Source organism: Platichthys flesus, chromosome 4 (assembly GCF_949316205.1).
Source record: "Platichthys flesus chromosome 4, fPlaFle2.1, whole genome shotgun sequence".
Taxonomy (NCBI): Eukaryota; Metazoa; Chordata; class Actinopteri; order Pleuronectiformes; family Pleuronectidae; genus Platichthys; species Platichthys flesus.
Window position 1 is genome coordinate 5,789,247 of NC_084948.1, and position 15,607 is coordinate 5,804,853.

Here is a 15,607-nt window from a genome sequence, read left to right on the forward strand (position 1 = left end):
AAATATATGCTGTTAATTTCCAAAAAATGTAATTCCCACAAGGGAGCCTTTCAGGGGTTTCTGGTTCAAATTTCAACCCTCGAAAAGTTGAAAGCTTGAAAAGTGCTATATAAATAAAATATACTATATTATTATCATTCTTATTATACAAATCGAATGTTTGTCAAGCAATTTCAATATAAGCAAAATATGTCAGCCTGAGCATCTTCCTCAGGGGACCATTAATGTTGAGTGTATCTACTCTGGTGTGACAACTTTAGCATGGCCAATAGTATAAAGGGTTGTCTGAGGTACTGCACATGCTTCCATTATTAACGCAGTTTATAAATACTTCATAAACTACCTTTTGTCGGCTTTGGAAAACTTCATCTCAAGGTTGTGTCTAATGAATAGTTAGCTATTAAAAACATTAACAAGAGAAACCAAATAGGAATGAACCTTAATTCTTAAACACTTTCAGAATGTTCATTAATGAAAACAATTAGCAAAATTGATTCTGTTACTTTAAGCAAATCAAGTAAGACCTAAAAACGAACTAACAAACAAAAGAGTTTAACGGGGCAGACACCAAAGGCTACAAACTCAGTGAACCAACATACACACATACACGTACAACATACACACACAAACACAGACACACACACACATGCATAAAGAGCATCCTCTCTGGAATAGCTGGTGCCAGCGGCATATCATTGCCTACAGGGGTGTCTGATTCCCTGCCAAAATACACTGATGTTACAGAGAAAGAAAAAGCGATGAGAAAACACCCTTTAGGGAAAGAAGGAAAAAGAGTTGAGGTGAGAGGTGGGGGCATGGAAAAGAGGAGGGGGAAATAAGGGAGTGAGGAAAGACCGACAGAAACACGCAGAGCAGAGGAAGGAAGGAAGCCACGGGACAAATGACTGAAGAGAGTAATTTGTGTCGCACAACAGCTGGCACAACACAACAAACACACAAACAGACACACACACACTAACAAAGAAGAGTGCGCTGGAAGACTCCTTGTGCTTCAGCTAGACACCTTACTCTTCCCAGGTACTGAACACACAAACACACACAGAGAGACACACACCCGGTCCACGGTGGTTCTTCTCCATCCAGATGTAACAGTTGCTCTGGGCCACGCCGGTCTGGGAGTCCAGGAAGGGGAGACGCATGGAGCGCTCGGCACACAGACGGGCATTGTAGCTGCGACAGTGTTCAATGGCCTCCTTATAAAACTCCTCACCAAGACTGAGGGAGGAAAGAAAAAAAAAGAGGGGAAAAGGAAGAGCAAGAGCAAGAATATAAAGTGTAAATAGGGGGTGTGGGGATCAAAGGTGAAGGAGAAGCAGGGAATACAGTCCAATGTCAGCTGGGAAACAAGATGGCCAAATGTGTGTGTGTGTGTGTGTGCATGCATGCCTGTGTGTGTCTTTATGTGTCTGTCAGTGTGTATGTGTATGTGTGTTTGTGTGTATCAAGCTGCACACACATCTTAGTGCATGTCATGGGCAGTTATTGTTTAACTGTGTGTTCATGTGTTGAAAAGCCATACACATCCACAGCCCTATCAACCTGGGTCATGCTAACTACAAACACACACACATACACAATACACATTCTTCTCTCTGAGTATGATGCCAACTATATGCAATCTATTTTCTCACCTGTCCTTGTGTGAGTTTGATTAACATTCAGTGTAATATTCTTCATTTTGTTCCCCCCCCATCCTTCGTTTCACTCCCCTCTCCCTCCCTCCCTCCCTCCCTCCGATCCCTCACTCTCCCTCTTACCTGTTCTTGATGACTGCACCTCCAGATTGCCTGTAGGGAGAAGAAGAAGAAGAAGATGTAGAAAAATCCAATAGACATGTGGTGAGTCACTCCTACACCCCACCCAATGTTCGTTTAGGCTTCATGGTCCTTTACATCTTTCCATCACTCTCTCGTGCCTTCACCTTTCTATGAATCAGCTCCCTCTTCTGATTTTTTTTTTCCTAGCACGTTTACCGTTCACACTTTTTGAAATGTTCATCATTTTTCCCACTTCGGTCTCTTCTCTCTTTGTCTTTCTCCTGTTAATCACTCCTCTCTAGTGTCTTCCTGCTGAGTGCAGACATCAAGGTCACTCTGCTATACAGGACACACTGAACTACAGCTACAGCTACAGCACACACGCACACACACACACACACACACACACACACACACACACACACACACACACACACACACAAACACACACACAAACACACACACACACACACACAGGGCCAGGCAGAGCCAACAGCAACCTCTGAAGAAAGCCAGTGCTGTTTCAATGGGATGATTTGCTGGATTTGGTTTGAGCAGTCTCTGAAAAGTGTTCTGAATAAATGACTGCTTCATTTTGCAGCAATTCTCAGTGTAGATGTGTAGTTTTCATCAAATTAGCTTGAAATTATACATTATCTCAATGCATTAAAACTTCACATGCTGAACAAGTTCAACATTGCACTGATCACTCGTTCAGACCAACTGCTGACAGTTTGAAACAAAGGATCAAAATCAATCTTGCACAGCCAGAGACATCACCTTTTTAATTAACACGTTCTTTGTCAAAAAGTGGGACATAATTACCCACAATTCCACATGAACGCAAGGAGCTCAGTCAGAGAAATGTTAGTCTGAAAGAAACCATGGTAAGACATGAGACTCAAGCAGATGAGGGATGATGAGCAGTATACAGAGGTCGGGTTAACTCACTCCTTTCAAATTCCACACTTTTATCAAACTTCCAGTCTTCACAACCAGCTTACACTGATTATGTTTACGTGGACAGCAACATTCTGACTATTGACCTGAATATCGTCGGGCCAATAAAACAATATAAACAATTATGGCAATATGATTTCCATAAGTAGGAATTTGAAGGCATTGTGCAAGCACAGTGAGAAGCACATAATTGATCAATATCAGATTTGTACTGCTGTTTGCAGAGTGTTTGTCATCCCCTGCTCATAAAGTTTAAAACCAAAACTTTCCCTCAGGAGCAGAAATCTGTCTTTAAACTTAACAGAAATAAAAATTAGACATTTATCTAGATTGTTATCAATATGCTGAAATAAACACTTTCATCTTGATATAATTTTTGCCATAAGGCCCAGCCCTGCTATGGATAAGACATTCATTTTATTATGGTCTTTACATTAGTTGCTAATAGAATATTCCATTCGCATTCACATATATTACAGAGCTGAGTCTTATTTTGAATCATTTCAACTTTACATCCTACAACTCATGTATATTCGAGGGAATGCATCTTTAAGCAATGTTTTAATGTCGCAAAATGCAATGGACTCTCCAATAGGACATTGTCATGTGATTATGATGTATACATACTCCACATGTCTTTATTTGATCATTGATTATTCCGAGTATGACCTTATTCAGGTGACGGTATCAGAAAATGCTGTTTACGTGTCATAGTCTTATTCAGACTGCTGTCTTAATCAGGTTAATAAAGCAGTATTGCTGTCCATGTAAACGTGTCTACTGACTCAAGTGACCTGAGGTTATATTCTAGATTTAACACAGCGAAACCTACAGAGACACAAAAGGGCTTTAAATTGCTGTTTTCACTTAATACAACTTTGATGTAAACAACTTAGAGGAGTTTCCCTTCTATAGGCAAAACCTGTCTCCTGATGGAAGCCACAAGAAGATAAAGTCAAGACTCTTTCGACACTTTTACGGAGTTTTAACACTATAAAACAAACATTTAAACTAATTTATGAAACAATTACTGAAGAGAATCTTGTTTGCTTTGTTGAAAAACAAACAAACCATAAAACGTATTCAGGAGTTCATCCATTATGCACAATGTGGTAGACTGGATTAAATTTGTCATTGTAAAAAAAGAAACTTTCACAAAAAATGTAAAATCCAACACTAGTTTTTTCCGCCACCAGAAATGTATCAGTTCCTCTTCGGCACTAAGCCTAAACTTCTGCCAAAGTTTTTTTTAAATCTGTAAAACAGTTTCTGCGATATCGGCTTATAACCGGAAAAAAGAACAAAGACTCAGGGGACAAAAGCCTCTTTGGTGTAATTATTTAAAAACAACATACCACAACAAGACTGTTGAGGTACAAACAAAGCATTTAATCATCTTTGATTAGAACAAAAGCAAAAAGAGGTTTAAAAGGATTTTACTTTTTTGACAAGACACTCAAACAAAAAGAAGATTATTAATGGTTTAATGTCCTTAGTAGCTGGATTAAAACTGGAGAGGGGAGTAAGAAGGATAAATCCCGACCCAGCAGATTCTGGTGCAGTCTGAGAGCTTCAGCGTGGCGTCTTCAAAACCGCCTAAACCAGTTCCGTGACCTCGCAGTGCCATCATGTGACATTTAAAGGATGTGATCAGGGCGTCAATATGTGGGGCACACTAGACTCATGTGCATTAATGTGTCAGTGGGAATGAGCTGCTCACCCTCTGCTGGAGAGAAAATGTTTCTTTACAGCTCAGAGCCTGCGACTGGCTGTACATGTGACCGTATGGCCGCATCACAGGTGCGTCATCGGGACTTTTCCTCACCTCACTTCACTTTGCTTTAGTGCTGTATCCTCCCTGCACTTTAAATTAAACCAATGGAGAGTGGAGCAGGTTAGATCGACATAACCAAATATAGGCCTACCTTCTGTTTGCATATAAATAGTCATGTAGTGGGAAAATAAACACTCACACCCACTGAGAGGTGCTCGAACAGTCGCACACATTCAAAGAACACCAGTCCACTAAGCCCTACACATAGGCTTTTTTAAATATTAAGAGCAACCTGGTGAAAAAAAGACTTGGACTTCAAGGGCAGCACTGGTGACCACACTGAAATATACCAGAGAGAGATCGAGTGAGGAAAAAAAGGAATGCATTCAAATTTGAAACAGCTCACCCCTGAGCTCCCCATCCCTCTCCTCCTTCAGCAGCTTTCTCACTTCAACCCCCCCCCCCCCCCTCCATCCCTCTATCACCATCCTCCTCTCCTCCTCTGCCTTTAGAGGTACTGGCTCACCCCTCTCGATAATAAGTTGACAGCTGTAGAAAATGGCTTCTTTCAATTTGGGTGCTCCCAATCTCATTACATTGCGATAGCAGAGCAGCATGACTGTTTGCCTGCTGGGAGGCTTGTAAAAGAGAGGAGCTAAGGCTCCCACAGTAGAGGCCGAGAGCGAGATGTAGACAAAAAAAAAGAGAAAGTTGGGAATGAAAATGTGAAAGACAGATGAAGAATTGGCAGAGAGACAATGAGGGAAGAGGTGAGTAGAGAAAGGGACAACAGTGCCACGGAGAGAGACACAAGTCTTGAGCTGTTCAGTAGCAGAGCAGGATGACCTGTGAAAAGCTCTCTGTCATTTGCTGCGGACGCATTTTCTAGACCAGTCTCAATTTGTAAAATAATCATCTTCAGCTCCCAGATATGATTCAAAACCTCCATCCAGGGAGTGGCGACAGCAGAAAAAGTGTGATCAGCAAATACTGCCTCTAATGCAGTCTCTCATCATGCTCGCTAAGTAATAGTGAAGCCGAACAGCAGAGAAATTAAACTACTCTGAACTCAGCGAGCGACAGACACCATGTCCTCCCACATGGTCTCTACATGGACCATACGCACTGCTTCACAAAAACATTAACATCTTAAAAACATGTATGTCATAAGAGGTTAAGTGTTACTCAGGTGGCTCGCTGACGTGGTTGCATTATTAGCCACTGGCAGGTTCATCAGTGCCCATGTCTCCTGTCAAAATGTAAAGTTGAAGCAACAGACTGTGTATTGTGCATATGGCTGCATAGTAGAGACTCAAGTAGCTTTTGTAGTTCCACAGTGGAGTATAGCGTGTATAAAGATGGTTGACACGTCTCCACTTCCTCCCAATATCCAGGTATGAAGCCAAATGATTCTGCAAATGCTTGTGGCCATCTCGCACTGATGTCATAATTTGTGTGCACATTAGCAATTGGGGATAGAACCATGGAACGACGTCCCATCAATACATGTGATCGACCAATCACCATGAATACATCACAGCTGTTAATCATGATGTCCACCATGGATCTGCACCAATGTTACACACTCCTGAAGATCCGTCTGCTAAACGGGGCCGGAGTTTTACATCAAAACAAACTGTTATCTGAAAAATCAACCAAACTGTTGAAATCTCACAATGTTAAAGAAAGGGGGGAAAAAATCGTTCACATTTACAAAATGTAATTGGTTCTCTGAGTACTTTTTGCTTGACCCTGCAAAAAAAAAAAAAAAAAAGTATTTTATGCGTATTTTGCTGTCATATTGTCCATTTCATATTTCACATTTGACCAACAGTCACATCTACAGAGACTCTGAGAGTGGGATCAATGCACTCATATAAACAGATCGTGTTCACCATTCATATACATTTACACACTGCTTAAAGACTTCTCTAACAAAGACACACACATTGAAGTACTTAGCGCGTACTGCATACTGCATAAAATTCCAACTGTTTGTGTGTGTGTGTGTGTGTGTGTGTGTGTGTGTGTGTGTGTTATAATGGATTTTCCTCCATGTAGAGAGGGTAACACTTACTGAATCTCTGCTCTGTGGTCTGAGGTCCAACCAAGCAGGTTGCTGAGAACACAACCACAGAGAGTGGCTCCGATAAATGACAAACCACACTACCGATGAAGAAAAGCCAAAAGCCTGATTCCACGTCAACACACTGTGAATAAATACCTCTCATTCAGCATGAAAACTAATTCTACAATTCCATTCAGTTTCATTTTGCTATAATGTTATCAACATTTATTTCTATTTCTGGTTTATTCCAAGTATAGTTTGGGCTCAGAGATGTGCACTGACTCACAAGCGCAGAGCGAAATACTAGTAATTAACTGGCACAGAGCCAGCTCTCCAACAAACTGGAGCTGACTACCAAAACTGTCCAGGCAGACATGACAGAAATGACAATCACACAGGCCTGCACTATGCAAGGGCACGGAAACAACACAGAGGACACCTGTACACATGAGCACACATGCAGAAATGTGGGATAGAAAATGCATGCACATGCTGTAAAGATTCAAAGCAAAGAGGATGTTCTATTATGCATGCATATATACAAATATCTCCAAGATTTCCCTGCATACACAACTGACATGAACAACCAATATTATGAACATGTAACCAGAGACATACTCTGACACCTGGTAAATCAAGATGAGGAAAAGGAATGAGAGGGTAGTTTATGTGTTTGTGTGCGTATGTGAATCCAAAGCCCGGACTACGCTGTCTGCCTCAGTCTGCACTGAGCAAACAGCAGGGAGGAAAACACTGAGGAAGCTGCTGTGTGTACACACGCACACACACAAATAAACACACTCGTACTCCTGATAGGGAGTTGGCATACAGTCTTCCTGAAGAGCACAGCCATCCCACCAGGCCCACCCTGGCTAAGCTATTGTCTGAGTCCCATCCAGCAGTTGCAGTTCACTTCAGCACACACTGGGTCACAGTCTACCGGTGCATACACACACAAACAATGCCGGCAGCAGATTTAAGGTAAAGGTGTAATTAACCACACCAATTACATGGTTCTCCACTTAATAGTGAAACAAAGGGCTCCCCCTAGGGGTGAAATTTAATCATTGGAAAAGCTGACGAGAATGGTGGAATAAAAAAAAATTCGAACACAATTACAAAAATCGTTGATGCCAGCAAAGGATTTCATTCCAATGGTGGTTTCCAACTGTGTGGAATGAGGTAATTAAACTGGAAGGAAATGAAGTAGCCCACATGTAAATGGCTTCAGGAGGGCTGAGTGCAGATTGTATGGGAGTGTTTAGCCCTTTAGGTCTGTAAATATATGTGTGTGTGTGTGTGTGTGTGTGTGTGTGTGTGTGTGTGTGTCTGTGTGTGTGTGTGTGTGTGTGTGTGAGAGGGGGGAGCTGTGTGGGGGTGTGTGGATTTTTGGGTGTTTGTGTGCAGGGTAGTGGGGGTGTTACACTTGTGCCTACATCTTCATGTCTGTACACCTGGACCACACACCTGCCTCATCCACCATTGTCCATCTGTGCAGTTACTCACACACGCACACACCGACACACATATACACACGAATGTTGTCTGGCCTACGGAGCTTTGTCTGTGTGTGCACACAGAGAACTAATATCAAGCGGCCTGCGACTGTACTGTTCCTCCCCTCCCCCAGCCCAGCCCTTCCATGGCTGAACTCAACAGATTAAACTATGCAATATCACCCTTACCAATTCACCCCTCCTCCCTCTCACCCCTCCACCCCATCCCCACCACCCGCAATTCAATTTGTTCTCTCTCTCTCTCTCTCTCTCTCTCTGTGAAATGATTTCTCTTATTTCTCTCTTTTCTCAATCTGTGTGTGCATGAACGTATTTACAGTTCATCTGAAAATTGCCCGGTTGCATAGGCAAGAGGATATATATATATAAATATGCACAAATACAGTGATCCGGCTCTTATTCTTTTATGTCAGTTAATGAAAACAGGAACCTTTGTGTTAGTGAGAGTGTGTGATTGTGTGTGTGCGTGTGTGTGTGTGTGTGTGTGTGTGTTTGTCTGTGTGTGTCTGTGTGTGTGTGTGTCTGTGTGTCTGTGTGTGTCTGTGAAAGGGTGCATGTCAGTCAGAAAGACAAAGAGGCCCGATATTCGGTTTGACAGTGACAGACAGACAGATGGACAGACAGGAGTGTGTGTGTGTGTGGCAGTGTCTGTGCAGTAGTGGATGTCTGCCACACTACCAGCTGGGAAACGTCAGTTTCCTTGAATCGCTGTCACAGTACTGCATCTGTGCATCTGTGTGTGCATGTGTGTCGGCAACTGACCATTTGTCTACCTGAACATGACAAGAGATATGGCAGAGATATGACAGAGAACAGATGAGTGAGGGAGGCAGACAGAGACAGAGCTATGCAACAAATAATACACGGGGGACTTTAATGAAGAGTTGTGTGTCATTTCCCATGTGTGCACCTCTCTCGTTGTCCACTGGGTGTGGTTATCTGCGAGTCCACTATATAACTGTGAATCATAGGGCCGCATGGTGCATGTCTGTGTACACGTTACCCATTTGTGGGTTACAGTTTGTGTTTTTTTCTACGTATGCACGCAAACTCATGTACTTATTACTCATGCATACTCACATACCCATTTATGCATTCTGAGTATTTGTATTTGTGTGTGCATTCAATCCTGGTCTATATGTGTGGGTGTATATAGCCCATAGCTAGCTGCAGTGTGTATTGAGGGCAGTACATCAGGGTAAGGCAATCTGCCTCCGAACAGCTCCTTCAGGTGAGATTTATCACCACTGCACTTGGCCTCTTATTATGGCGATGGATTCCCTACCTCTGTATCTGGATGTGCATGTGTGAGTGCATGTGTACGTGTGTGTGTGTGTGTGTGTGTGTCTATGTGTGTGCGTGTGCGTATGTGTGTGTTTTCTTATCCAGTTCCCCACCAGTCTGCATCCTTATTAAAGTGCTGCAGAGGGGAGCAGCCATTGGATTGACTCCACCCTCAACAACTCCTGATAGGGATCCACTGGACACGCGATGACACTGGGAATAATATAAATGGGGAATGACAAGAGAAGGGAGGGGATATAATGCTAAGAAGAGGAAGAGGAAGAGGAAGAGGAAGAGGAAGAGGAAGAGGAAGAGGAGAGATTCATTCTCTGCTTCCTCCATTCTTTGCACTTGGACTACAAGTTCAAGCCCCAATAGAACTACAAATTCCAAAATTCCTGGCTGGATATCACGCACGGTCCCAAAAGCAGTAGAGCTGACTGTCAGTTAGTTAGGTAGCACTGGAGAAATAGGTCATAGAGCTAAAAATACTTATGTATGTCTCTCTCTTTTTCTTCCTCTCTCTGTCTCTCTTGAAAATGTCTTAAAAAAGACAAAGTAAAACAGATAGAAAGTCTAAATAAGAGGGATGATGAAAGGAATAACTCGGAAAAAGAAATACCCCTAAAAACATCAGACCTTAGGCTCACTCCCACGAATTGAGAAAAAAATACTGAGAGCAAGAAAGGGAACGAAGGAGTGCAACTATGTGTACGTTCCCTGGTGTTTGTGTGTATGTGTGTATGTCTGTGTGTGTGTGTGTGTGTGTATGAGTGTGTGTGAGAATCCCCATCCACACGGGTGATACTACACAAATGAGCAAGTGAGGGAATGAGAGGCAGAGACTGAAAGAATGAGAGAAAGATCTGGAAATGGATGCACAGGCTGTGGCGCGAGGCTGTTTGCACACAGAGCCGGTTATTACATGGAACTCATTTAGCCTGGCTCAGTCAGGCAGGACAGAAAATAATATTATATAGGCCCCTGCCACAACCGCTGCCAATACCACAGCACACCATTATCTGCATCTCTGCCTCTATAACCAGCACGAGGAAGTAATATCTTACACATACACGCAACATCAACTGCCAATGTGACTAATTCTGCCACCTGCATGTTGAAATTGATTGTAATAATGTGAAATTCTAGCTGTCAATTTGATTTGATTACACATTGTTCCTTAAAATATTTTCAGTTTTATTGTTTTGTCATCTACTTCACAAGCAGGAAGCATCCGAAATGAACAACACTATTTGGAGGCAGGGTCTTCATGTGTCGCTTGACACTAAAACAACACTTTGTGATGCTGCTAACGGTGTAATTTGGTGTGAGCAGTGGACAAAAAACACTTTATGTCAGCGGATAATCCAAATCTAGAGAAAATCCCCCCAAAGGAACTGTTAGGAATGAGCTTTCGAACACGATTTAAAGGGATCTAACTAAAGCATTGAGATTTTCCTGTACATTTTTTCGGAATATATAAGCAGTGACAATGCACAGAAGAGTGGTGGAAGGTGGAGGGTGGGGGTTGACAGTTGACAACACTGAGGGCTAAGATGGTTTTAAACCAGAGTCAGAAAATAAGGAAAATGAGGAAAGAGAGAGGGAGACAGGGAGGAAATGGCTGAACAAAAGGGAGATGCAGAAGAAAAAAACAGTGATGGATGTAGGATGATGGTGAGGAAGACACAGGGAGGGAACGTGAAAGATGGGGTGGCAGGGGTGATGGGAGGACAGAGAGGAAATAAGAGGGAGAGAGAAGTAGAGGAGAAGGAGAGAATGGGAGATTAAAAGGAGTCTCTAATCCAGCAGAGAGACAGACCGCGTGAGGGCTGGTAAAAGGAAATGCCCAGTAGATTGGGCGCTGGAGCTGCATGCTCGCTCCTCCACTGATTTGCTTCAGCACACAAATGAACCCTCGACTCTACTTACTACACACACACAAATACACACACACACACACACTGCAGGCCCAACAAAGACACACACACACACACACAGACACAAACACACACACTTGGCTGGGCAATGGGCAACAATTGTAAAAGCTTCCCCCAGAATTTACATCCATTGAATTAATTATAATTGATTTCAGATCTTTAACCAGGTTTAAGGACATTTAAGGACACAACAGACACGGTCTCTGGTGTGCAGCCAGCCACCCTATACTCGGCCGACACTCAGCCAAATTTGACCAGTCCTTTCGCCCCTTTTACTGCATGGGCGCCTTATTTGTATATGCCTCTAACAGTGAGTTAGTTTGTAGACATGCACATTAAAGCCCAATCACAGTGTGGTACCTAAGTCATTGTTGATTTCTGTGGCCTTGTGTGATAAATACATTTAGCTTTAGTTCTGCTCATAGAGTCAGATGCAGTACTGGCAGAGGATGCCAGCATCCCTGCAGGGTTGAAACTGCATAGCTGACAACTTGGCTGCTTCTTTTATGACTTATTCAATTTTTTCTCTTTTGTCAAACTTTCTAAGCACTTAAAAATCAATGTAAGACAACTATTTAAATTGTTTAAATCGACCTTGAGCCTATTTTTTTTTTACTTTTTACTTTCTATTCCTTCCCCCCTGTCGAGTTCTCTTCCTGCCACCGCCAAAACGTCTTCTCTCAAATTGTCCCGGTATAAAATCCATGCAAATCAGTCAATTTAAACCACTGACATGGTGTCAGTGAGGGCCCCTGGGAGCAATCAGGCCACAGTTGGGCTCTGCTTGGTTGAGCATCCCTTAGAGAGGAGGAGGGAGGGGGTGGGGGGTGAAGAGGAGGTGGAGGTAGAGAAGAGGAGAGGATGCTCTGTACTCTGAGGTTCCAATATGCAGCCTCTGTCCCATCGTCAGATAATACAACTATGGTTTCAGCTCGTCCAGTAATTAAACCTTGAAATTGACCATCTACCACTTTTTATGAGTTGTATTGAGATGTGTACCTGAATTAATTTGGCGCAAACAGTAAAATACCATCACAGCCAATCAGCACACAGTTGCTCGATGAGTAACTACCATTGCAATCCTGTCTCTCCTGTCAAGTGCTCTGCAAAACACATACAGGGCAGTCGTTCAGGGAATTGTACGAAATGTCGCCTATGGCTGCATCTCAGACACAAACACACACACACGCACTCACGCACACATGCACACACACACACGCACGCACACAGACAGTCTTTATCCTTGCTCAGGTAAAACCATGCCCAGCATCAGATGTGCGCCCCTGTTTTATACACAGCTCTTCTGACTTTTCTTTGTTTCAAACTGCCTAAGCTGAGCTGAATCTTCACTGGGCTCCAACTATCTCGTGTTTGTGTGTGTTTATATTGGAGCTATTGTGTGTGTTTTTTCTTCCTCCTCCACGGCTAGACTTGCGTAAATACCCGCTGACAGACGCACCACCATCAGCCACCTTTTTGGACAGGAGCCCAGGCGGGCAGCAGGCGTCTGCATTCCGCTGAAACCAGTCTCCGAAAAAATGACCCCCCTCAACAAAAAAACGCACAAAGGGGATCATCACAGAAAAAACTTCACGGGAAATCCACCCGTTAATAGACCCCGTGGCAGAGATAGATATCCGCTGAGATGTGCGTTATACGCGTAAAGCGCCAGATTGCAATTTAGGGGTTTATTCTAAGCTTTATTGTAGGCGCTGAAGAATTATACGCAAGTGCCGGGGTATTCCAGCATTCTTACCTAAACCTATATATTCCCGAGAGGTCCGGCAAGAGAGGTGACGCTGCAGCCTAAACCCGAGCACTCATCTACCTGTTTACCTTGCTTCTCTGTGTCCAAATATAAAATGTGTAGAAAGGGACAGGGAAGTCTTACACTCCGTCTCTCCCTGCCTGGCTTTGGCCGTGATCTTGGCTGGCTACACTGGCAAGGGACACACCGGGTCACCCAAATCTACCTCCAGCATTCCTCCATATCCCTGCACACACGCTGCTGCTGTTGGCTCAGGAAGACATGAATAGCATCGGAGCGCACAATGATCCCCTTCCAAAGAGACCAGAGCCAACCCCCGTCGGCTTTAAATATAACTTTTGTCCAGGGCTGATTCCCTGACGTTATCATCTCCATCTCTGCTCTGTGCATTGCATGCATATGCGCTGGTAATCATGCTGAGAATTATCTGGCATTCTCAGGGTGCTAAATTTGCACTGACAGCATGCACAAACACATAAACCGCAGCCGCTCAGTAAAACGCGTTGTACTTACGATTTGAGGGGGTTCTGCACCGCTGTGGCCATTTTGATACAGTGTGATAGAATGCAACACTGCAGAGCCCGGAATTGTACATGTAATGTAGCAGCTATTTCAATTTCATTCATTCTCTGGGGCTGCGGCTGGAGCGAGCAGCCAATGGGAGGCGGAAGCGCGCCGTGACAGCTTTGGGGGAAGTGTAGTTTTTTACGCATGTCAACATGGAACATGCCGAGGAGGTGGGTACTACAAGTACCAGCGGGGACAGCGGCGCGAGTACCACGGTCCCGCCTCGGACCTGTGAGGGTAGATCCATCCCCCAAGATCCGAATTTATAATGAAATATCTACAGTTGTGTCAAAGCTGGATTGCCGGTCTGTCTGTCAGGCTGTTGGTCTGTGTGTCTGTGTGTCTGTCTGTCTGTGTGTCTGTCTGTCTGTCTGTCTCTCTGTCAGACTCCTCTTGTGCACTGCAGCCATATAAGCCAGGTTTCAGTCTGTGCAGTGAGGGGTCCTGGAAACTGCATCACATCATGGGAGTTTCAAATTGTTGAATGCACTTCGTGATTTATTAATTTAAGTGAGAATGCAATATTTATACTTTATTTAGATTTCCCTTCACAGAAAGGCATCCAGTTGTGTAAAAAACGATATAAGTAGTGGGCTGCTACCCTTAGTTATTAATAGTTAGTCACGTCTATTCCAAGATTTTGGAGCAGGTTTGGTGCCGTATTGGTCAGATATGACTTTGTCTGTGTGTATAGAGAATAACAAGTTTAGGCAACAAACACACCCAAAAAATATTTTCACAAAACTATTACCCATGCAGTGTCTAATGGTGGGTTATTATGCAATAGAAAACCAGGAATGTCGAATTTTGGGCTGTTAACTTCTACTCACAAGTTAATTATGTATATTTTCATATACATTTTGCATATTGGCCAGATATGACTTAAGCTGGTCGAATATTACAGAGAGTAACTAGATAAGCCAATAAAAAACATGCAAAAAAATATATTTTCATAAAAAACATACATGGTGCTCAATTGCATAGTTAGAAAACCTCATTATATCAACCTGTGTGCTGTTATCCTTTATTAACAAGTTAATAATACCTTACATAAATGGCGGCATGGCTAATCTTATATTATCTAGGTAGCCCTGCACTGAGCAGCTTTAATTATTCATTAATCAGGGGTGATGGGTTGGGAGTAGGCCTATAATTGATTCTTTCAGACAAATCGTCTCTCATGGTAGAGCCCAGAGAGCGGCTAGGACCCTCTCCAAACCCCTCCACTACTCCATGCTTCCTTTGTACCTTCCTCATCTTTTAATTCAAGACCATTTCTCTGGCTGCCTGTAGCTTTTGTGCGCATGGATGTGTTGCAGTAGTTATTTCAAGTTGGGATTTGTTGAGTTTGATTATTTGTGGGAAGGAAGGAAGGAAGGAAGGAAGGGTAGCTCAGTCAGGACTGTCCGAGCATCAGTATAGGAATCTCTTTCTCCATGTCATGTTAGCAGTGGCGCCGCTCTGAAACCTTTCAGTGACATGTGATATTTATAGATCTGTACTAACAAATATTTAATGAACATTAGCAAGTAGCTCTAACACAGCAGCAGTGCTCAGATAAAACACCCTCTGTCAGTTAAAAGGAAACATTGATTCCCTGAATACTGCTGTGATTAAGACTTGGGCCCACTTGCTCTTATAAAACAGACCTCTGTGTAATTTCAAGCTTTATTTAAAGGTGGAGCACAAACACGGAATTTAATTTTGCACAACTTGCAGCTTCAATCCAAGCTTTGAAAAACCACCACAGAAATCATGTATAATTTACGTACATGTATAAGTAATGTGTTTCTTGTGTCTTTTATTCCATGATATCTTGAAGTTTGCGCAAGGCCGGGTTGTGTGTAATGCCTAATTCTGGCCACACGATGGTGCTGATGTGTCGTAGCCCAGAGGCGCGTTGCGCGTCTTTACGTCACGTCCGTGGCTCCTCCCACAGCGTCGTCGACTA

The 15,607-nt window shown here is 43.1% G+C and overlaps 1 protein-coding gene across 1 annotated transcript in view; it reads right to left on the reverse strand.

Moving 5' to 3' along the window:
• Window positions 1-13,810, reverse strand: part of dpf1 (double PHD fingers 1) — a 40,687-nt gene extending 26,877 nt beyond the window's left edge. The window contains 4 exon segments of the mRNA XM_062386180.1: window positions 1,076-1,236; window positions 1,779-1,808; window positions 13,603-13,787; window positions 13,790-13,810. Coding sequence (XP_062242164.1) covers window positions 1,076-1,236; window positions 1,779-1,808; window positions 13,603-13,787; window positions 13,790-13,810 — 397 coding nt within the window.
• Window positions 13,811-15,607: the final 1,797 nt, after the last annotated feature.